The sequence below is a fragment of the Hylobates moloch genome, unplaced genomic scaffold, assembly GCF_009828535.3.
Source record: "Hylobates moloch isolate HMO894 unplaced genomic scaffold, HMol_V3 SCAFFOLD_2, whole genome shotgun sequence".
In the NCBI taxonomy this organism is placed as follows: domain Eukaryota; kingdom Metazoa; phylum Chordata; class Mammalia; order Primates; family Hylobatidae; genus Hylobates; species Hylobates moloch.
The window spans coordinates 38,099,267-38,121,640 of record NW_026652277.1 but is presented as its reverse complement, the minus strand read 5'-3'; the positions used below and the strand labels follow the sequence as shown (position 1 = coordinate 38,121,640).

Genomic DNA, 22,374 nt, shown 5'->3' with positions numbered 1-22,374 from the left:
GGCTTTCTCAAGACATGTGGCCTCTTTAGGGATTCACTGTGGGTGGCTGTTCAATGGTACACATTCAGACGTATTCTTTTATATTTTCAAACAGGTAACTTGACTCAACACTATTTATTAAATAATACATGCCTTTCTCCTCTTTATCCCAAATCTGAAAAATACCTTGTTTATAAATTCTTTTTCTAATATTAGGATTATGTTAAAACTACAAAATGGCAGATTTTTGTCGCATATAAGAAGCTATTTCTAACTAGTATAAATCTCTGAAGTCATGGATAAGAATGATCCAGTGAAGAAACTGATGATGGAAAGTGAGAGGGCCTAAGGTTAGTGGTAAGTGCCCTGCAGTTACTGAGGGAGTCAGGCCTTTATCGGGATTGCTCCAGGTGACTTTTAAGTTGTCATTACACCTTAAAATCTTCATATTATATTTGCATTTTGTATAGATAAAAAATGCTCATTCTTTACCTGGCTTTAGACCCTATAGAACATTTTCTATATAGAGATCAAAGAATACCGTAGATAACTAAAGAATTTACAAAATATTAAGTAATTGAACACTTAATAATGATAAAATCCTTTATGGAGTGGCAACAGCAGAGAATTGTGTAAGAGCTATAAAGCCAGAGTTCAAAAGATGTGAGAAAATGGAAAATATCATCAAAGAGGAAATTCTTTCCCTAATACAAATGTCTTAGTTAGATCAAGCTGCTAGAACAAAAATATCATGGACTGGGTGGCTTAAACAACAAACAGTTATTTCTCATAGTTCTGGAGGCTGGGAAGTCAAGATCGAGGTACCTGTACACTCAGTGTCTGGTGAGGGACTGCTTCTTAGTTCATAGATGATGCCTTCTCACTGTATCCTCATCTGGTAGGAGGGAGGGAGCTCTCTGAGGTATCTCTTATAACGGACCCCATTCATGAGCGCTCTCTGCCTGTGTGACCTAATCATCTCCCAGAGGCCTCACCTCCTAATACTGTCACATAGGGGGTTAGGATTTTGACATATGATTTGGGGCTGGGGGGACACAAACATTCACTGTATAATAACAAATAATAAGTTCCAATTCCTTCAGCAATATCCCTTTCTGTTTGCCTATCTTTTCCTTGCTTAAGTAAGTGGGAAGCTCCTAGAAAAATGATTTCTTTGAGTTAGTCCTTTGCTCTTACAGAAAATCAGCCTCAATTTGGGTAGTATTTTCATGTTTGATTATTTCATAACCTTTTAGCCTCTAAGATCCAGTCCTCCTTGTCTGCCATGTGCAAAGCAAGGATACTCTACTTGCTTATTTTTAAATTCTCAAGATGCCATCTATGTAATAAATGTAGAATTAGCAGGCCCGAGTAACATTTTCAGGCTGCTACAGAAACAAAGACTATGGAAAATCAATCAATAAATGGATAGCTTATGATTGAGAATACCAGAAATTCCCACCTGAGGTTTAGTTGATTTAGTTTTCCAGAAGGGAGATCATAGTTACAAATGAGCAAACTCAACGTATTTATTGTCAGGAAGCCAGCAGAAGATACTTATTTTTTTCACATGCCTAGCAGTTTCCTTGGCTAAAATAAATAGCTTTGCTATGCCCGTGAACCCCAAAAGGGCAGAATCTAGCTATGACCCTGATATATTCTAGTTTCTGCTTAGCAATATTATTACATAAAAGTTTGCTTTGTGGAAGTAGAATACCAAGGACAATTTATTGTCATTTTCCTCCTTTACCTTTTAATAAAATGTATATTTCAAGGTTTGTGAATTTTTCCTCTTATGGAAAACTCATCATGTGAGTATGTAATAAGTCACTCTATTTGATCATTTTATCATATTTATATTCAGAAATAGGAAGCATTTAAAATTTTAATTGAAGATGCTATTTTTATGCTGTAAAAGAAAATGTTTGCATTATTTTTAAGATTTTTTAAGGTTCGCCTTTGTGACAGATTTCTTCTTACATAGTTTGCATATAATTCCATCAAAATCTGGATGACCCAAATTAACATTTTGAAATTTTATTACTGATAGAGAACTTTATCATCCTGCAGCCTGGTTTCTTTTCGAGATGGAGTTTCCCTCTCTCATCCAGGCTGGAATGCAATGGCGGGATCTTGGCTCACTGCAACCTCTGCCTCCCAGGTTCAAGTGATTCTCATGCCTCAGCCTCCTGAGTAGCTGGAATTACAGGCACCCGCCACCACACCCAGCTAATTTTTATATATTTTTTTTAGTAGAGACGGGGTTTTGCCATGTTGGCCAGGCTGGCCTTGAACTCCTGACCTCAGTTGATCCACCTGCCTTGGCCTCCCAAAGTGCTGGGATTACAGGTGTGAGCCACCGCACCAGGCCCCTGCAGCCTGGTTTCTGTTCTCCTCATTCCACTGAAGTTATTCTAACCATGGGTGCCAGTACAGTAGCTCCACCATATACCAAAGTACTAACTTTAGTAAATTACCAAGGATAATTTTAGTACCAGCATTGAAAGATTATTGGAAGGATTAAATATGATGATACATATTAAGTGATGAAAAAATATTTGCTTTTATTATTAACATGATTTACATGTAAGTTAAAAAATAAAGTGAAAGTAATATTATAATTAATGACCAAGAGCCTGAATTCTGGAAGAACTTAGTTTGTTCAAGACATTGAACAGGTAGTCTAATGTGACTGGAGTTCAGTGAATAACGGGAAAATTGGTGTGGAAAGACACTTGAGAGGTTGATCATAACAGGTCATTTGGGGATTTGTAGAGCATGTTAAGCACTTTGAGTATTATCCTAACTGCAGTAGGAATTCGTTGCAAGGTTTTAATCAAAAGAATGATTTGATAAAATGTGTTTTGTTGTTTTTTCTTAAGGCACGTGGGCTATACTAAACCATGCCAGAAAACACAGGGGCTGGAAGGGGCAGGATTTGGCAAGAGAGGAAGCAAGAGAGCAGTTAGACAGTTCTTAAATCACTAGTATAAGTTAGTGCTTATCATAGTCTAGATGAGAGAGGGTGGTAGCAGAGAAATGGGGTAGACGGATGGTGTAATGAGAAAAACTTGGGACTGTAATGCCCCCCCAACCCTCTGCAAACTGGGAAAACTGGGACGTTGCCAAGAGAATGACTCGGACAAGTCCAGCTTGATGAGTAGATGAGTTTATTAGGACATACATACAGGGCACTGCTGGACAGCAGCAGTATGGCTCCAAGAGATCCACACCTCCTTCCATCTCTAGGCTGCTTTTAAGCTAATTTTCTGGCACTTTGCCGTGTGTGTGTGTGTGTGTGTGTGTGTGTGTGTGCGCGCGTGTGTGCGTGTGTGTGTGCGTGTGTGCGTGCGCGCGTGTGTGTGTGTGATGGGACTTTTTTCCTTGGTATATTCCCAGCCATGCCTCAGGATGTTTGTGTTCTCAGGGACCCCTGCTCCACGGCTAGGCACCATGGCCTTAGCTAACTGCCTGGCCCTCAAGGTTCAAGCATTGAATATAACACCCTTAAGTAACCTGGTAGGGGACCCATCACACCACTGATGGATTACAAATATAAATTTGGAAGTAGAGTCACTTGGACATGGTGAAAGATGATTTGAGACAGAGAGATATTAGAGGTATTAATAACTAAAGGGCAATTCAAAATATGGGCTACTGCTCATAGGAGAGAGCTGGGCTAGATATAAATCTGGACATTAGGTGGTGTTAAAGCTGCAGGACAGAGTCATGTCACTGTACTAATGATAGCAGAGTACAGAGAAATAAAGCCTAGGACAGAGGACTCTCAGGAAACAGAATAGCCAGTGAAATACTACTAAAAACAGGCAGGTAAATAGGGTTGAGGCACAGATGACAGGAAAAGAGAAGCAGTAGTCAATTGAGCCAGACACTAAGTAAAATGAGGAATGTGCACAAAAAGACAAATATTGTATGATTCCACTGATAGGAGGTATGTAATGTAGTCATCTTCGGGTCAGGCTTAGGAGGTATCTAATGTAGTCATTTTCGGGCTGGGCATGGTGGTTCATGCCTGTAATCCCAGCACTTTGGGAGGCCAAGGCAGGCGGATCACTGGAGGTCAGGAGTTTGAGACCAGCCTGACCAACATGAAGAAACCCTGTCTCTACTAAAAATGCAAAAATTAGCCAGGCGTGGTGGCGCATACCTGTAGTCCCAGCTATTCGGGAGGCTGAGGCAGGAGAATTGTTTGAACCAGGGAGGTGGAGGTTGCAGTGAGCCGGGATCGTGCCACTGTACTACAGCCTGGGTGACAGAGTGAGACTCCGTCTCCAAAAAAAGAATTAAAGTAGTCATCTTCATAGAAACAGTAGAATGGTGCTGGTTACCACGGGCTAGGGGAAGGGGGAAGGGGTAGTTGTTCAATGGGTATAGAGTTTCGAATATGCAAGATGAAAAACTTCTGGAGATCTCTTCCACAATAACGTGAACGTACTTCACACTACTGACTGTGCACTTGAAAATGGTTAAGATAGCAAGTTTCATGTTATGTATTTTTTACCACAGTTTTTAAAATGAGGAATGCAAATTGTCCATTGAATTTAGCCACAAGAAGGTCATCAGTGACCTTAGCAAGATGCAGTTTCATAGAGTGTTGGGGGTTGGGGTCTAGTTGAGATGGCTGAAGACTGACAGTCAGGTGAGTATAATATTATTTCAGAGTCTGGCTGGTAAGGGGAACAAGAAAATAGAAAGTAAAGATAGTCTGTTGTTTTTAAGAGAAACTACAGCATTTTAAAAGAGGACTCAAAGCATCCAGTAGAGAAGGAGAGATGGATTAATCGAGGCCACTGAGATTAAGGGAGTAGATGGAGTACACAGTATAATAATATTGCTCTTGGGCAGTTGTCCGGACTAGGGGATAGAAAAAGAATTCTTCTTACTGGCCCTACAGGATGGTGAGGATGGTAAATTAGTAGATGGACAACTCACACCTGATTTGCCGGACAGATTGTTTGCAAGGATCCGTACTGAACAAGTGCAGAGATTGTGCAGAAATAGACACAATGCATGAATAGCTCTTTGTTCATGTATCCTGAGAAAAGCAAGCGAAAAGGGAAAGACTATCTGGGAAAGAGGAAGTCTTCATACCTCTCTCTGGTGAGAAATGAAAACTCATTTAAGCAAGACAAGGCAGAAAATTTGGCTGCTGCAGATATGCTATTAATCAGAGCTTCTTCCAACCTAAAAGGAGTAAACACTGGGGAATGTCAGAATGAGAACAGATACTGGTGTTTGTTCCATAGTAAATGAGGTAGTTTAAGATTTTGTCTTAAGTCAGGTTTTTAGAGTTTGGCTAAGCAATGAAGAGATAATCAATATGTGTAACACATGGGAAACCTCCCAAGTGCGTTTGCTTGGAAGATGACTGGGAGATCATCTTCAAAGGCATTTCATGATTTATATGAAATTTATTCTCAAATTTATTCTCAAATGGCACTCAGCTTTTTCCAATCAGCATATTTCATGGAGATGTTGGAAGACTCAACTTCTCCAACTCACTCCCGTTTCTTCTTTTTTTTTTTTAATCTGTCCTGTGGTAATATGTAGATATTGATAAAAATTTATAACCATATTTTCTTTTTTCCTGAAATATTTGTAAATTTTTAATATTATAAAGGATATTTCTTTAAAGGTATTTTTGGAACACTATTCATTTCTTTGAAGTTATCATGTATCCACTTAGGCAAAAATCTGTTTAGTCAGAATTGTGACACAGTCTTTAGAAGGTACGAATACATTTCAATATACAAATATTGTGAATTCGTTATGTGGAAAAAATAAATTTCAAGCTTTTATTTCACAAATACTTGTTAACTTTATGGTAAGCACTTTGTTACCCTTCATGTATATGAGTAACTATTGATATCAGGGAGCTTCTAGTCTACTGAGACTGTCTGGATTTAAACAAATAACGACACAAATTGTATAATAATAATAACACATTCTATGAGTAAAAAGTACAGACTGCTATGACAGCACACGACAGGGGCAGCTAAGGTGGCTTGGGGAATCAGGGAGGCTTCTGGGAGGAGATGACATTTAAACCGAGGCCAGAAGGATGCCTTGGAGTTATCCCAGTGAAGGTGTGATAGAGCGAGGGCTGAGGACAGTGAGGAGTAGAAGACTGTGCAGAGGCCAGGAGGGGGATAGAAGCAGGGCCTATTTCAAAAAGAGATGGAAGGCCCAGTGGACTGGAGCAAGCCATAGAGAGTGGACGAGGTTCGTGACATAATGCTGAAGAACAGGTAGCCCAAGATCACTTAGAGCAGGGCTAGAAGGTCTAAGCAACAGACACGATCGCATTTGTATTTTTCAGAGTTCCCTCTGGTAGCTGTATGGAGAAGTTATTTTCTAGGATAGGGGTCAGCAAATTTTTTTCTGTAAAGGTCCAGATAGGAAATGTGCTAGATTTTTCAGGCCATATGGTCTGTCACAATTAGTTCTCATATCATATGAAAGTAGCCATAGACATATGAAGAATGAACCTGGCTATGTTCCAATAAAGTTCCAATAAAACCTTATTTATGGATGCTGAAATTTGAATTTTATATAATTTTTGTGTGTCATATTATTATTTCGATTTTCTTAACCATTAACCATTTAAAAATATGAAAAGTATTATTAGGCCATACAAAGACAGGCAGGGCCTGAATTTGGCCAGCATGCCATGGTTTGCTGACCCATGTTATGGTTCTTATATTTCTTATTCTTTTAACCTTTCTGCTCTACCTCTTAAATAATGTTTTAGTTCTATCATACATTTTTCTTCAACTGTCTACATTTTTTCAACACTCTGGTAAAGGTATGACTAATGTGAAATAAAAAACAGGAATATAACCTCTCCTTTTCTATTTTTTAATCCATTTGAAAATCAGTGTAACATGACTGACCATTCTATTTTTTTATCCACAGACTTTTTTTTAATAAAATGGCTAATTTTGTATTTTTCCTGTTTTATTTTTCTTCCCATAGTTTTGTACTTGGTGCTTTCTTTTTTTTGAACTTAACATTGAGTTTTTCATTTTTTCTTTACCTTGCAATAGTTCTTCTAGAATTTACTTCTGGCATTCTGTATAAAAAATAGTACAGATATCAGAAAATTAAAGTAAAGAATACTGAAAACAAAGCCCTATGATTGCATGCCACCATCTGTTGTACGAGCAGATAAAATAGTTTGTTTACATCAAGATACACAACATCCATATAACTTCAGATCTACAAACAGAACATTCTGACGTGAAACTTTTGGTTGCTTTCTTATAGGGCACTTTTAGGCAGCTGCCTCACAATGTTCTGGAAAACATTATATAGTGGAAATAATACAGATAGACCTGGTCCAAATTCCACCTGACCCTTACTAGATGTATGGTATTGGGCAACTTAATTAACTTCTTGGAGCCTAAGTTTTTTTAAAGCATTCGAAATACATAGTCAGTGAATGGGAATTTCCACCTCCTTTTCCCCTGTAAGCATAATATTTTATTACATAGAAGTAGCCATATTAAAGAATTTTGGGCGAAAACAGCCCATATTTTGTGGTGGCAGAAGTGTTGGTTTTTGTTTTAACCATTTGTAGATGTGAAGTAAAAGAAAACCAATAGTGTTCCCAAAATTTAACTAATAGACATTTAAAAGATGGTATAGATGATAAATGTCTTTTGTACTTTTCGTTAATATTTCCTTTGCCTTATATATTTTACTTCTGAAAACTTAGGTTTGACAGTGCTCTGGAAGACCTATATAAGAGTGGACCTCACCCACCTGCAACTCCTCAGGTCTTAACTATTGGTAGCCAAGTGGCCACACTTTCTAAAGTAGCAACTACTTATTCTAGGTAGACTCTTCCTTCTTGGTGTTTCTAAATTTCAAAGCTGGTAGTGAATTTAAATATACTAAACTGTTTGAAAAAAGAAAAGATGATTTGTTGATTACAGAGCTGACATCATTAACATATAGACAAGAAAGCTTGGCACTCAACCTCAAAACACTGCTTCTCACTGCTTTTATATTTTTGTTCAGTTTATAACTTCTAATATAGAATCAAGAAATCTCTTTTATTTATTCATTTTGTGATTTGGAAAGTTAACTTGCTGGCTTTGTCATAAGTCTCCTTTTCTGAATTAGAGCATTTGCCTCAAAGACAGGTAAAGGTCATACACAGTAGGTTACCAGGTGCCCAGACATATTCTAAAGGTATTCAGATAAGTAACTGCTTATGAGATATCACTAGATTCTGCTGATACTTAATCCTTTTCTATTATTTGTGATGCAATATGATGAAAGAAATTCATTACTGTTTCCTTTTCTTCCTGGAGAAGAATAAATCAGCTGATTTATTTTTAAGTGATTTTTCAATAGACTAAGTTTCTAGTTCTTATTATTCACCATTACATCTCCAAATAGTGACCATTGTCTCAAAGATGCAGAGTAATTCAGAAACTCAGAAGTGGAATCGCATGATAACTTTATTCTTCCCTTTGAGATTCATGTTACCTACCCTGCTCTGCCATTGATAACATCTTTCTTTTCTCTTTCCAGACCCTGACGTTTTCTTTTCTAACCATTCATAACAGTTGCTAAAACTTAGCCATACAGTTTAATTTAATGGATAGACTTAGATAGACCAAAAGAAAAATTACTTAATTCTGTATCGTTTTGAAAATATAGCTTGCAATTATTTCCTTAATTTTTTTTTCTAATGGTTTTTGTACAGTTATAGCCTATGGAACTTGGAAGAATGACCAAATTCTTCTGACGGGAAAAAGAGACTTATGTCAACCCTCACAGTTTCAGACATCTAGGCTCACATTAACCAGAGGTCGAGTTTGCCACATAATTACTTTGTGTTGGAGGTGGCCATTGAAAAAAGTGGTCATACTGTAGTGATGATGCTCACTGATAAGTTGCACCCATAAATGAAGAAGAGAGACTACAAGTTTCACACTATGCATTTATACACTCTTTTTATTTTACCTAATAACCAATTTGAAAATCATTATGGTCATAATTATAGAATGTTCATTCCTGTCCAGGCATTTGATCTTTTCTAAAAGGCCAAGGGAAAATTATTATTTTAAGTAATAAATACTTATTAGTTCTGAAGATAAAATGCGATACCTGCATTTAAAAATGCTTACAGAACTAACTGAAAATAGAAATATGGAACTCAGCAGAAAAGGTGATGTTTTGATCATATTCACTGTAACATCGGTTTATTTTTGCAAAGGTACTTTCCCTCCTTAAATAGCTTTACTCTCAATATTTTAAACAATTATCTCTTTTCATGTTAATATATATTGCTGCTTCTCCATAAGCAGTCAGTTGTACGTGCTTCTCCTGAAAATGTAAGTCGTATTAAAATGTCACGCTGTCAGCGTATATCGTCTCTAAGGTAAAGCTCATTATATAGAGGCTTCTTGGGAAAAAACAATTTTTCTTTCTATGCTTATAGAAATTCAGACTTCACGTTTAGATTTATTTTCTACTAAGTTGTTGGCAAGTCAGTCTTCAAATATGTGATACGAGGTAATTTTAAATAGGAATACAGTCAGTGAACTTAAATGCATTCAAGAGTATTTGTATGTCAAAATCAGCTTTATGGAAGATTATACATCAGCTTTTAACTTCTGAGAGAAACTGTAGGAACAGAAACTAAATGGCCTGAACTCCTATTGCACTTCTTACACTTCACACTTTTATAATGCTTAGATATTAATATGGAATGGTTGCTGTCTTGTATTTATTATGCTACCCTTTCTCACTTTCCTTTTTGTTCCTCTCCTGTTTTTCTTTCCCTACCTGTCAGTTTAAGCAGCTCCACAGGAAATGTGGAAGATTCTTTCGAAGGTTTTCGAAACTTTTCTACCTTCTCTTCTCCTGCTAGATATAGTGCTGCAGTTCTGAGCAGCGCAGCTGCTACTGTGTCTGCTGTTATTGCTACAAAAACCAGGTAGAACTACACGTACAGCGTCTGTCTGATGTGATCTCAGCGCTCTTCACTGTCTTACGAGTCACCTCAAAGAAAATATACCCGTTTGAAGCAATCGTAGCTCTATCGTGAGCTCTTAATTGTGTAGTGGATATTTTATCTAGGTTGTGGATAAATCTCACAGTATTTGTTACTGGTTTTTTCTTAAAAATCACCTTTGGCCGGGCGCGGTGGCTCACGCTTGTAATCCCAGCACTTTGGGAGGCCGAGGCGGGCGGATCACGAGGTCAGGAGATCGAGACCACGGTGAAACCCCGTCTCTACTAAAAATACAAAAAATTAGCCGGGCGTGGTGGCGGGCGCCTGTAGTCCCAGCTACTCGGAGAGGCTGAGGCAGGAGAATGGCGTGAACCCGGGAGGCGGAGCTTGCAGTGAGCGGAGATCGCGCCACCGCACTCCAGCCTGGGTGAAAGAGTGAGACTCCGTCTCGAAAAAAAAAAATCACCTTTTAATCTCTCCATTGCTGCCATTTATGTATGGTATTTCTCGGTTGCGTGAATTATTACATGTTGTGTGCTTATTGGCCCTTGGGTTTTTACGTTTTTCAGGTTTTATATTTGAAACAATAAAGTATTAATGAGTATTTTACCTTTCTATTGATTTTATCTTCTCCCACGACCTTTAAAGGGTGATCTGAAGACTACTCTCCCCTAAAAAAATAAAATCGTGTCCTTCCCCAAAAAGAATAAATTGGTTTTGTTTTCGTGGTTTGGGGGTTTTAGATAATTTCTATAGTCTTTAGAGCTTCAAGTGCTTTCTAAGTGATGGCTTTGACCATTTTGGTGAAAATCTAATCAATGTTATATTAATGAGTAAAGCGATAGAATAAACTCTTGGCGCTTCTTTTTATCTTCTTTCATCCTCCTTTGCTGCTTTGTGCTTCCCCTCCCTCTTCCTCTCTCTCCCCACCCTCTTTCTCGTAAAGGAAATGTTTCAAATCACAGACCTTAAGAACTACTGTCTGCTATTGGTAGTGTAATTTTTGACTTAAAACTCTTTCTAAATGCTTACCAGCCTCTACACTCCTGAAAGATATCACTCACTCCTGGATGCACTTTACATCAGCCCTGTCTCCAAGCCTTTAGCTTTTTCCTATCTGCAGTCCTCAAGGAAATCAACTGGCTCTATCCATGTTAAGAAAACAAGGTACTGTGGGAGCAGATATGGCAAGTGGTGGTTTGCTGTTAAGCATACTGCTTTCTCTAACACTTCACCACTGTATTAACAGGCCAGGTGAGAACATGCTAGAGTTCTAGGGATTTGTGCCCAATTTTGAATTAACTATAATGTCAATGCCATGCTAATGCACAAGCACAGTATGTCCTATGATTATTAACTCACCTTTTAACCTTTTGTGACATCTTTCCTTAGCATACTTGATGTTTGGTGTGCAATTCTGCGTAATTGTGCAAGTATTTAAATTGCAGTAGAATTTCTGTCTTTTATTGCATGGATATAGCTATATTAGAATCCTCAAATGTTTGGTAAGACATACCTTTTGGAAAAACGAAAAATAATAATGATCAATTTTGACTGGCTACATATTATGGTTCTTAAATATGAAGGTTTTGCTTGGAAAAGCAACTTAATTTTCACTATATTTGGGAAATGGTAGACACCAAAATAGATTTTTCTCCTAAGCTTAAGGATTAAGCCAGAAATTTTTAGGCATAATATAAAAATAAAAATATCACAAGTGTTTACTAAAGATATAATCTCAATGAATAACTGTATACAATGATTTTTGACAGAACATAAAATCAGTGGCAAAATGTACAACATACTTAGTGAAAAACAGATATAACTAGGCTGTCTATTGATTAGATGTTTGTATTCTAACCACTGTTATAGAGATTTTTCAATATATTTACCTGGGCCAGGTGCAATGGCTCACACCTGTAATCCCAGCATTTTGGGAGGCCGAGGCTGGCGGATCACGAGGTCAGGAGTTCAAGACCAGCCTAGCCAAGATGGTGAAACCCCGTCTCTACTAAAGATACAAAAAATTAGCCGGGCGTGGCAGTGGGCACCTGTAATCCCAGCTACTCGGGAGGCTGAGGCAGGAGAATCACTTGAACCCAGGAGGCAGAGGTTGCAGTGAGCCGAAATCACACCATTGCACTCCAGCCTGGGCGACAGGACAAGACTCTGTCTCAAAAAAAAAAAAAAAAATATATATATATATATATTATATATATTTACCTATTATTCTGGGTAACTTTTAAGGGAGGTGTTTAAACAAGGGAGAAAGATCATAGTACATTTTTCTTTAAGAGAAGACAATACCTGAAATTATATTATATATTTGCAGAATATTGTGAGTGTTCAATGAGCAGAAGTCTTTTGTTGTCAGGGCTGAGATTGTACAGAGGCAGGTTACTGACCAGGCTTAGAGTACACTTTGAGTACTTGAGTACCCTTAGACCAGACTTTTAGAATCTGGTAAGAGCTATAGATCCTCTCTCCAGAAAAGTGCCTGCGTGCATGTACATGCAAAAGTGTGCATGCATTTATGGACTGACTGTGCTATCTATGGCCCCACCTCCAGAGCAAGTATTAGTAGTCATCACCATTGCTTCTTATTAACAGTAGGACACAGACAAAATATAGTTTGATATTCAGAGAGGGAAATGGTTTCTAAAAAGATAGTCCAGTTGGCATTCTGGGGTTTCCTGAGGAGACTCTTGCTAACTTAGTGAGAGGAGTACCCAAAAGACCAGATAAATTTACCTTGTATAATAGTAATCATAAAATGTGTCAGAGACATTTTATCTTGATTTTTACTTTTGTGTGATAGTAATCTTTAAAAGTACAAATATAGTATGATTGTTTTTATTTATTTTTTCCATTAAAATACATTTTCCATTAAAATATATTTCCATTATAATATATATTAGTATATTATACTTTAAATTTTGGTTTACAAACTCTAAGTTAAAGAATTTTGCTTAGGAAAATATTAAAAATTTTCTTCTAAATATGGAATTCTGGAAGGAAAGACACTCATTAGCCTCTCTACATGTCCAGGTCCTTTAAAGGAGTTCTGACAGAGGAATTCTATAAAATAAACAATTGCTCATAACTAAGGCCTTTCCCGAAATATTCCTTTCTTGCCATTTCAGAATCTGTATATTAGTATACCATTTTTTGATAAGACTTTAGCCAAAAACTGTTTAACTTAAACATTGATAATTAAACCTGTGATGTGCAGTTGTCTTTTAAAAAATTTAAACATGTAATTAGAATAAGTTACTCTGAAAAGTATTCTTCAAGCAGAGTTTCTCCTTTGAAAATGGACTTAAAATTCCCAAGTATTCTTAATCTGTATCTGAGCTTTATTTGTTGTAACAGTTAAACAAATGTGGGAAAGGAATGTAAACTCAAGATAAATCAGGTTGCTGACACTGAGAGTTAACTTTTCTTTCTTTTCTTTTTTCCTCATTAGCTCCATCTTGAAAATAAACTTTTGCTCTATTAGTGTACTTGTCTCTATTTTCAGTTTTTGAAAAAATGAAACAAAAATCTTGGTATTCTTAAGATAGAAGTCATATCAATCTATCATTTCAGTCCCTGTTTATTTGGTAGATTAGTGAAAATAACCATATTTTAATATCAGTGTCTGTGGTATCAGCCAAGTGTATTTATGGATTTACACCAACTTCCTCATTAGAATTATTTAGAAAACATTCAAATTTTATTTAGGATTTAGTTACACCTTAAATAATTTAAATTTAGAAAAAAATATATTTGAATCATGAGTTCATAAAATCTATACACATATTAAACATTAACATTAGAATTTCTTTGCTATGATTATTGATAAATTTTATTCTACATTAAAAAAATGGCCATTTTTTTTTTTTTTGAGATGGAGTCTTGCTCTTTCGCCAGGCTGGAGTGCAGTGGCACGATCTCAGCTCACTGCAAACTCTGCCTCCCGGGTTCCAGTAATTCTCCTGCCTCAGCCTCCCGAGTAGCTGGGACTTCAGGCATGCACCACCACGCCCAGCTAATTTTTGTATTTTTAGTAGAGACGGGGTTTCACCATATTGTCCAGGATGGTCTCCATCTCTTGACCTCGTGATCTGCCCGCCTCGGCCTCCGAAAGTGCTGGGATTGCAGGCATGAGCCACCGCACCCAGCCAGTCCTTTCATCTTTAGTACAATGTTTGTTTTTTTACAGAGACAAGGTCTTGCCGTGTTGCCCAGGCTGGTCTTGAATTCCTGGGCTCAAGCAGTCCTTCTGCCTTGGTCTCCTAAAGTGCTGGGTTTACAGGCATGAACTACTGTGCCCAGCCAATACCAAATGTTTATGTGTTCTCTTTAAATAGTAGCTAATAGTTAAAATTAGGGAAAAAATGTTAGATTTTTAGAGGATTGGGCATCATATATTCAGATATATGATTGTCTAGATAAACCCTAATATTCTTCCATTACAACATGAAATGGTTGAATTAAATTTTATCCTCAGAGAAAATTGAACTTCAGATCAATTCTGGATTTAAGCATAAATGGAAAAACTGCCTTGGTAATAACTTAGATTTCTATGAATTCTTTATAGTCTACTCCAAGCCCTTTGTAGCTAAAGAGTACTGTTTAAGATTTAAACATCTTAGGCCTCTGAGAGAGAATGTATACAAACCTCTGTACAAAAGATACAATCAAAAATTGAAATTTCTTTAGCTTATATGATACTTATTCTGTGGGAACTTTAAGAAATATTGTGTGTTTTTAAAACTGAACTGAGGAAGCAAGATTTTGTCTGGGGTCAATACCCTGCACCCAAGTGATCCGTAGTACATTTAGAAGCAAAATTCTTAGTGCAGATGAAGGATGCTTATTTAGTAAATGTACTTATTGCTAATTTTGTTATCACCAAACCAGATATTACAGGATGTAGGAGTAAGAATCCCTTTTATTTCCTGAGCATATACTCTCTGCTGGGCACTGTGCTAAGTAATTTGCATGTATTATCTCATATCTTACTTAATTCTTAACAATAACCTTGGGATAAAAGTAGTATTTTTATACCATTTTACAGGTGAGGAAGTTTACCAAGTTTAAATAATTTACCTACAGTCACAGTAACGTCCCGACCCTCAGGTAGTTTATAATGTAGTAGAGGAGACAAGATACTTAAAGAAGTGACTATTAATAGTAATTTTAAAACAGCTATTACAAATCAGCATAAAATTATATGCCATGCAGTTAACACATGTCCTGAATTAAAAGGAGTGTCTCTACTGCTGGAGGCTTGAATAATTAAACAAAATAATGTATGTTAATTTGAACACAGTGCATGATGGATTATTATATTTACTTCTATTATTATTAGTTATGGATAAGATGTGGATGGGTGCAGAGAGAGAGTAGGAAGAGGTACCTTGTATATAGAATCTGGAAAAAAAAATGTAGAATTGTGGACAGACAGTAGGGGTGGCCAGAATATAGTTTGTATAGCATAGTGATAGGAGATAAGATTAGACTGGTAGATTGTAGCTTTATCTTAGAAGGCTTTGTATGTCATGCTGAAATATAACTGAGCCTTCCACAGGCTAAATGGCTAAATTCGTTGTGCAGCATTCCATCCTCTGCTTAAGTAGCTTCTGGTGACAGGGGTCTCACAGAAAGCCTCGTTAGGAACAGATTTTTTTCCTTTGGAGGATTTTTTTATATTAGGAAGCACCTTTTATTGAAGCAAATCCATCTCACTGTAGATTTCACTCCTTGACATTGGGCAAACAATGTAGTCACATAGGGTGAATCTGCATGTCAGACATTTGAGGATGGCTGTCATGCTTCTCTAGGTTTTTTCATAACCTGGGCTACTATTACCAGTTCCTTCACCCAAACTGTATTAAGCTTGACACCGAATTCCAATCTTTTAAGTCAGTTTGTCTGGCAGCTCTCCTGGAATTAAATTTTGATTCTTTCAGATGACTATACATTATATGGTGATGGATTGGGTTTTGTTATTTCCAGACTATGTATTTTTGTTTCATCTATAATTCCTAGCATTGCTTGGTCATATTTTTTTTTCTTAGAACCGTGATTATATACATTATTAATTAGTTTTAAAAATCAAATCCACAAGAGTAATTTAATCCTAGAATGAAAATGACCTCTATATAAGTATTTCAAAAATCATTTATTTGTAATGAGTAAAAATGTTGAAAATAAGGCTTACTTTTATTATTTGAATACAGTAATTATGTAATTATCCTTTTAATATGTTAAGGTTATATTCTGTGCCTTAGAGTATGCTAAGCACTTTATACATAATTATCTTATTTAAGCCTCATAGAAATCTTATGAGCAAAATGTTACTCAGTACACTTAAAGTACAGGTAACTGAGGCTTAGAGATGTAAAATAATTTGTCCACCACAGTGCTTTTAAAAGATGTTTATAACCACTATACTGTAATTTCAAACCCTGATTCCATTAACGCTTTTTGTTGTGTTGCCTTTACTGATAATTGTGTTCAATATTCCCATGAGGGAGGCAGTCTTTGACTTTTTATTTATGATAAAGATTATTAAAGTGCTTAAAGTTTTTTATTGTATAGCGTGTTTTATTTTCAAGCAGGTTTTAGTTTTTTAAGTTAAACTGATCAAAAATAATAAAAGCTGATGACTCTATGACACTTGCATTTGAGAGAACAAGAATAGGGAGCAATATTTCAAAAAAATCATTCGTATGGTTTTTCAAAACTGTTTAGTGTCAGAGATGCCCCAAGACCACTCCTAGGTTTGTTGTTTCGCTAGAAGGACTTACAGGATTAGTATATAGTTGCACTCATGACTAAGATTTATTATAGCAAAATAATACAGAGCAAGATTAGCAAAGGAAAAAGGTGCATGGGACCAAGTCTGGAGGAAATGAGTCTTGAACTCCTGACCTCAGGTGATCTGCCAGCCTCGGCCTCCCAAAGTGCTGGGATTACAGGCATGTGCCACTGCACCCAGCCTGAAAGTATTATTTTTAAGAATTGTTATTATACTTTACTTGATAGAAATAACCACTGCTATAGTATTATATCATACCAAAGCATATATTTTATAATTTGAAACAATAAGTATTATTGTTTCAACTAGAATTATTATTTTTTTTGGAATTATTATTTTTTTGGAATTATTATTTTTTTGAAACAATTATTTTTTGAAACAAAATTATTATTTTTGAAACAATAAGTATTATTGTTTCAACTAGAATTTTTTTTTGGAATTTTTTTTTTTTGGAAATGACGTTATATGTAATTGTAAATCACAAATGACTTGGTAATAAAGGCCATGTGATCTTCAAAACCAAACTGGAACTAGCATAGAGAAGACCTCCTGTTTAAACAGGTAACACTGGTTTAGAGAAGATAATGGCAGTCTTGTCTCTTTTTTCCCTTTATTTTGAATGCATAACACTGGAAGTTCTGTTAGGCAAAGGATGTTGTTTCTTGTTTATTGTTTTGTGGCCAGTGCATAGCACAACCAACGTTTGGCATATAGTAGGTGCTTAAATATTTATGAATGAGTGAGTATGTGAGTAGAAGGAGTAACTGGGCTGGGAATGGTGGCGCACACCTGTAATCCCAGTGCTTTTGGAAGCTGAAGTGGGATGATTGCTTGAGGCCAGGAGTTCAAGACCAGCCTGAGGAGCATAGTGAGACCCCTGTGTCTACAAAAAAAAAACCAAAAAGTAGAAGAAGAAAAAGAGTAACTGGTAAGGGCTGAGGTGTCAGGGAAACTTTTATCATTTAAAATGATTAACCGTATAAATTTTCAGTAGCCTAATTTCTCGTGGTAGACCTTTTGGAAAGAATTTTCAAAGTATGAAACAAATGCAATCTGACTCCTTTTTCTTTTTTTCTGTTTTAAAGAGAGGCAGTCCCTCAGTCATGACTTCAAAGATTTTCTTTTCTAAAAAATTGATTAATTAGTCAATGGATTTTGGTTGATTAATGGATTTTGAAAAGAAAGGATTATTGCTAAGTTACGTTGCTACCACTTCACCAAAGATGTTTCTTTATTTCCTTTACAGTAACTCTCAGGAGCCTTCTCTGCAGTTGGCTTCCTCAGTAGCTTCCACACGGAGCTTGCCCGAGAGCCTGGACAGCCCAGCCTCCGGCAGACCCGGGGCGGCCAGCCTCACAACTGCAGCTGCCTTCAAACCTGTAGGATCCACTGGCGTCATCAAGTCACCAAGCTGGCAACGGCCAAACCAAGGAGGTAGCCCAAAGAAATCTCTTCCTTCTTGCTTTTCGTAATGAGTTTCATTATGAAAATGTGTTCTGGAATATATGGTAGAATTCACTGGTAAAACCCATTCTCAATGGCCTAAGATTTAGAAAGGACTATGAAGATTAGCGATTTTTCTCCCTGAGACATCTTCTAAACATTCTCTGTGTGTATTTGATACAGTCGCATTTGCTATTCATAATTGTAGGACTGGGCATTTCCTTGTTTCGCAGAATAGGAAGCATGTGTTAAATTGTAAATTTGGGTCTTATTTAATAACAAACTATATTGTTGGAAGGGTATCCTTGGAAATATAACATTTTAGTTTTGATGATATGTACAAATAACCACAGAAACATTTATTGCCATCAAACAATTACTGAAGAAAGCATCTTCCAATTCTTGTTCTTACAATGCATAGGGAAGAAGGACACAGTATTAGAAAGAGCATTTGAGCAGCAGGATGGAACCGCCTGGCCTCAGTCTGGAAACCTGAGTTCTCATTGACTTCTACAGATTAACAGCTTTTTTTTTTTTTTTTTTGAGACCGAGTCTCGCTGTGTCCCCCAGGTTGGAGTGCATGCAGTGGCGCGATCTCAGCTCACTGCAAGCTCCGCCTCCTGGGTTCACGCCATTCTCCTGCCTCAGCCTCCCAAGTAGCTGGGACTACAGGCGCCCGCCAACACGCCCGGCTAATTTTTTGTATTTTTAGTAGAAACGGGGTTTCACCGTGTTAGCCAAGATGGTCTCGATCTCCTGACCTCGTGATCTGCCCGTCTTGGCCTCCCAAAGTGCTGGGATTACAGGCGTGAGCCACTGTGCCCGGCCTGATTAACAGCTTTAAATAAAGTCACATAACCTCTTTGACACCCTCAGTTTTCTGATCTGCAAAATGAAGAAAGATTAAATCATTTCCTATTTCTCCCAACATGAACAAAGTTTATGATTATGTAAAAAGAAGTACCCCTTTTAACAGGAAAATGGGACTGTACTTAAATGTTGTTAATCTCTTCTCACTCTTTATGCTCTCCCTGGGTGATCTCTCATCCAGGTTCCTTTCATTACTTAGTCATCGATAATTTACAGATCTTTCTCTCCAACGTAAGTGACCTCTTTGCCATCTCCTGGTGGTGCCTCAAATCCAGTATGTCTGAAAATACCATTTCCTGTCTCTGGGAATTGCACATCCACTCAGTCACCAAAGCTGGAATGTAGACTTTTAGACCCCACGCCCCACATCCTCACAGTAACTAACATCTAATGGTTTTACTTTTTGTTATTTCTCAAATTTCTTCTCTGTGTCATTAGAGCCATTGCTTTGATTCATGACCTCTTCATTACAAATGACTTCTAATTTCCCTGTCTCCTTTCCACTCCTTCAGTCTGTCCCCCATACCTCCATACTACAGCAAGTGATTTTTTTTTTTTTTTTTTTTTTTTTAGAGATAGGATCAGCCAGGTGCAGTGGCTCACGCCTGTAATCCCAGTGCTTTGGGAGGCCGAGGCCAGCGGATCACGAGGTCAGGAGATCCAGACCATCCTGGGTAACACAGTGAAACCCCATCTCTACTAGAAATACAAAAAATTAGCTGGGCATGGTGGCAGGTGCCTGTAGTCCCAGCTACTTGGGAGACTGAGGCAGGAGAATGGCATGAACCCAGGAGGTGGAGCTTGCAGTGAGCCAAGATTGCGCCACTGCACTCCAGCCTGGGCGACAGAGCGAGACTCCATCTCAAAAAAAAAAAAAAAAAAAAAAGATAGGATCTCACTCTGTTGCCCAGTCTCCCAGGCTGAAGTGCAGTAGCACAATCATTGTAGCCTCAAACTCCAAGGCTCAAGTGATCGTGCCACTTCAACTTCCCTAGTAGCTGGGAATTATTATTATTATTTTTCTGGTAGAGATGGAATATCACTATATTGCCCAGGCTGCCCTCGAACTCCTGAGCTTAAGCGATTCTCCCACCTTGTCTTCCCAAAGCATTGGGATTACAGGTGTGAGCTCTCATGCTTGGCCAGCAGCAAGTGATCTTTCTCAAACTCTGATTTGCTGCTTTACTCCTCTGCTGAGGATGCTTGACTATCTCACCCTTCCTTAACAGATCGTTTAGGACCTTTTATACTTTGGCCGCTACTAATTTCTCAGCCTCATCTCCTGCTTCACCCAATTTATAATCTGTGCTTGGTTGCACTAAACCATCTTCAGTTTCTAAGACATGGCATATTACCATGCTTTTGAAAGTTCTTACCACTCTGTACAGAATGTACTTCTTCACCTAGCCCTCTAATTTCTAGTCGTTCTTCATCAGTTTTGAGATGAGTGCTGATTGAGTACCCAAGAGGCCACTTTTCACAATGTGATAGCTTTAAGAATTGATCACAGCTGAGTGTGGTGGCTGCTGAGGATCACTTGAGCCCAGGAGTTTGAGATCAGCCTGGGCAACATGGCAAAACCCCATCTCTACTAAAAATATAAAATATTAGCCGGACATGGTGGCACATGCGCCTGTAGTCCCAGCTACTTGGGAGGCTGAGGTGGGAGCATCATCTGAGCTCAGGAAGTTGAGGCTACAGTGAGCCGTGATTGCACTACTACACTCCAGCCTGGGCAACAGGAGTGAGATACCTTGTCTCCAAAAAAAAAAGATCACTCATTATTCTTTTTAGAATATTTTTGAGATTTGTAAGAGTGAATTTTTAGTTAATTTAATTAGGAATCCATCTTTGTTTTTGTATTTTTCACAGTGTTTAAATATATTAGACACTAAATAAATTCCTTTATTTATAAATTATTTTTAGAAAACATTATTTATACAGTCTATTTTATAGTGGCATGTGTTAACATGTTACTAATTTTGCTAAGAAGCTAGAAGTGGCTGGGCACAGTGACTCATGCCTGTAATCCCAGTACTTTGGGAGGCTGAGGCGGGTGGATCACGAGGTCAGGAGATCGAGACCATCCTGGAGATCAAGATCACCTGATGGGTGAAACTCCGTCTCTACTAAAAATACAAGAAAAATTAGCCAGGCGTGGTGGTGGGCGCCTATAGTCCCAGCTACTCAGGAGGCTGAGGCAGGAGAATCGCTTGAACCCAGGAGGCGAAGATTGCAGTGAGCCAAGATGGTGCCACTGCACTCCAGCCTGGGTTGCAGAGTGAGACTGTCTCAAAAAAAAAAAAAAAAAAAGCGAAAAGTATTTCTGTTGTGTTGGAAAGAGGACAGGCCATGGCATATGAGTTAGACTATTTTAGAGGAAAGACTTTTATTACTTCTAAAAACTTAAAACATTTAGTCTAATATTATTAGTCTCTGAAATTTCTGGACTATTAACTGACTTAGCATGATCTATTCTTTTGGGGAAAAAATGCTAAGCTCAGCTCCATACGTTTTTGAGTTATTTCTATTTATTTAAAGCCTATGTATGATAATGAAGATTTTCTGTAATAATTTTGTGCATTTGAATACAGAAAGTAATTTTCAGAAAAATGCTATTGGTATGGTAATTGGAAGCTAACAGGAGAATGTTTTGTAAAAAGCAACAAAAAGACTAAATTTCTGAGGTAGAAACTGAAGAGAAGGCACAAAGTATATGGACAGTGGAGGACAGAAAGTTTATGTACGGCTCTTGGAAGTTCAGAAGTTTATGGTTAAAGTACTGCTCTGCCTCTTAAGTGGAAAGAAAAAATTCATTTTTTTGAACTCTTGGCGAATATAGTACAGCAAAATTACCACAAGAGGGCGATGGAGTGCTTTTTCCAAGCCCTAATTAAATTTGTGAGAATAATCAAAGTAGGCCAATATTAGCAACTATAATAATGAGTCACATGGTTAGTGTTTAAAACATTATGCTTTTTCTAGAAAATATAAATGAATTTCATATGAGCAAAACTGCAACAGTATAAAACATTATACGTTATATAACATTATAAAGCAAAATTATAAAAAGAAAGTATGTTTTCCTGTTGTGAAGTCACAGTTGAATTACATCATAATTCTTAGCTCAATTTTGAAAATATTTACTGAGCTCTTATTTATCTTGCTCCAGGTGCTATAAACAGGCATTTAATCAGTTACTATGTTGTGGCAAAGTTAACTTATTTTGTACTATTTTGGAAAATTTAAAAATAAAAACAAAATTCCCAGCCACTCAAATTCT

At 37.3% G+C, this 22,374-nt stretch overlaps 1 protein-coding gene across 11 annotated transcripts in view; it reads left to right on the top strand.

The window, feature by feature from the left end:
* The window catches only part of PDLIM5 (PDZ and LIM domain 5), a 221,016-nt gene that overhangs the window by 151,316 nt on the left and 47,326 nt on the right, over positions 1-22,374 (top strand). For 10 of the 11 annotated variants that reach the window (XM_032137775.2, XM_032137748.2, XM_058432851.1 and 7 more), the window contains one exon: positions 18,025-18,212. In XM_032137775.2, coding sequence (XP_031993666.1) covers positions 18,025-18,212 — 188 coding nt within the window. Of the gene's footprint in view, positions 1-7,717; positions 7,838-9,808; positions 9,953-11,005; positions 11,138-18,024; positions 18,213-22,374 lie in introns of all 11 variants that reach the window. The other variant, XM_032137535.2, reaches the window with a different exon arrangement.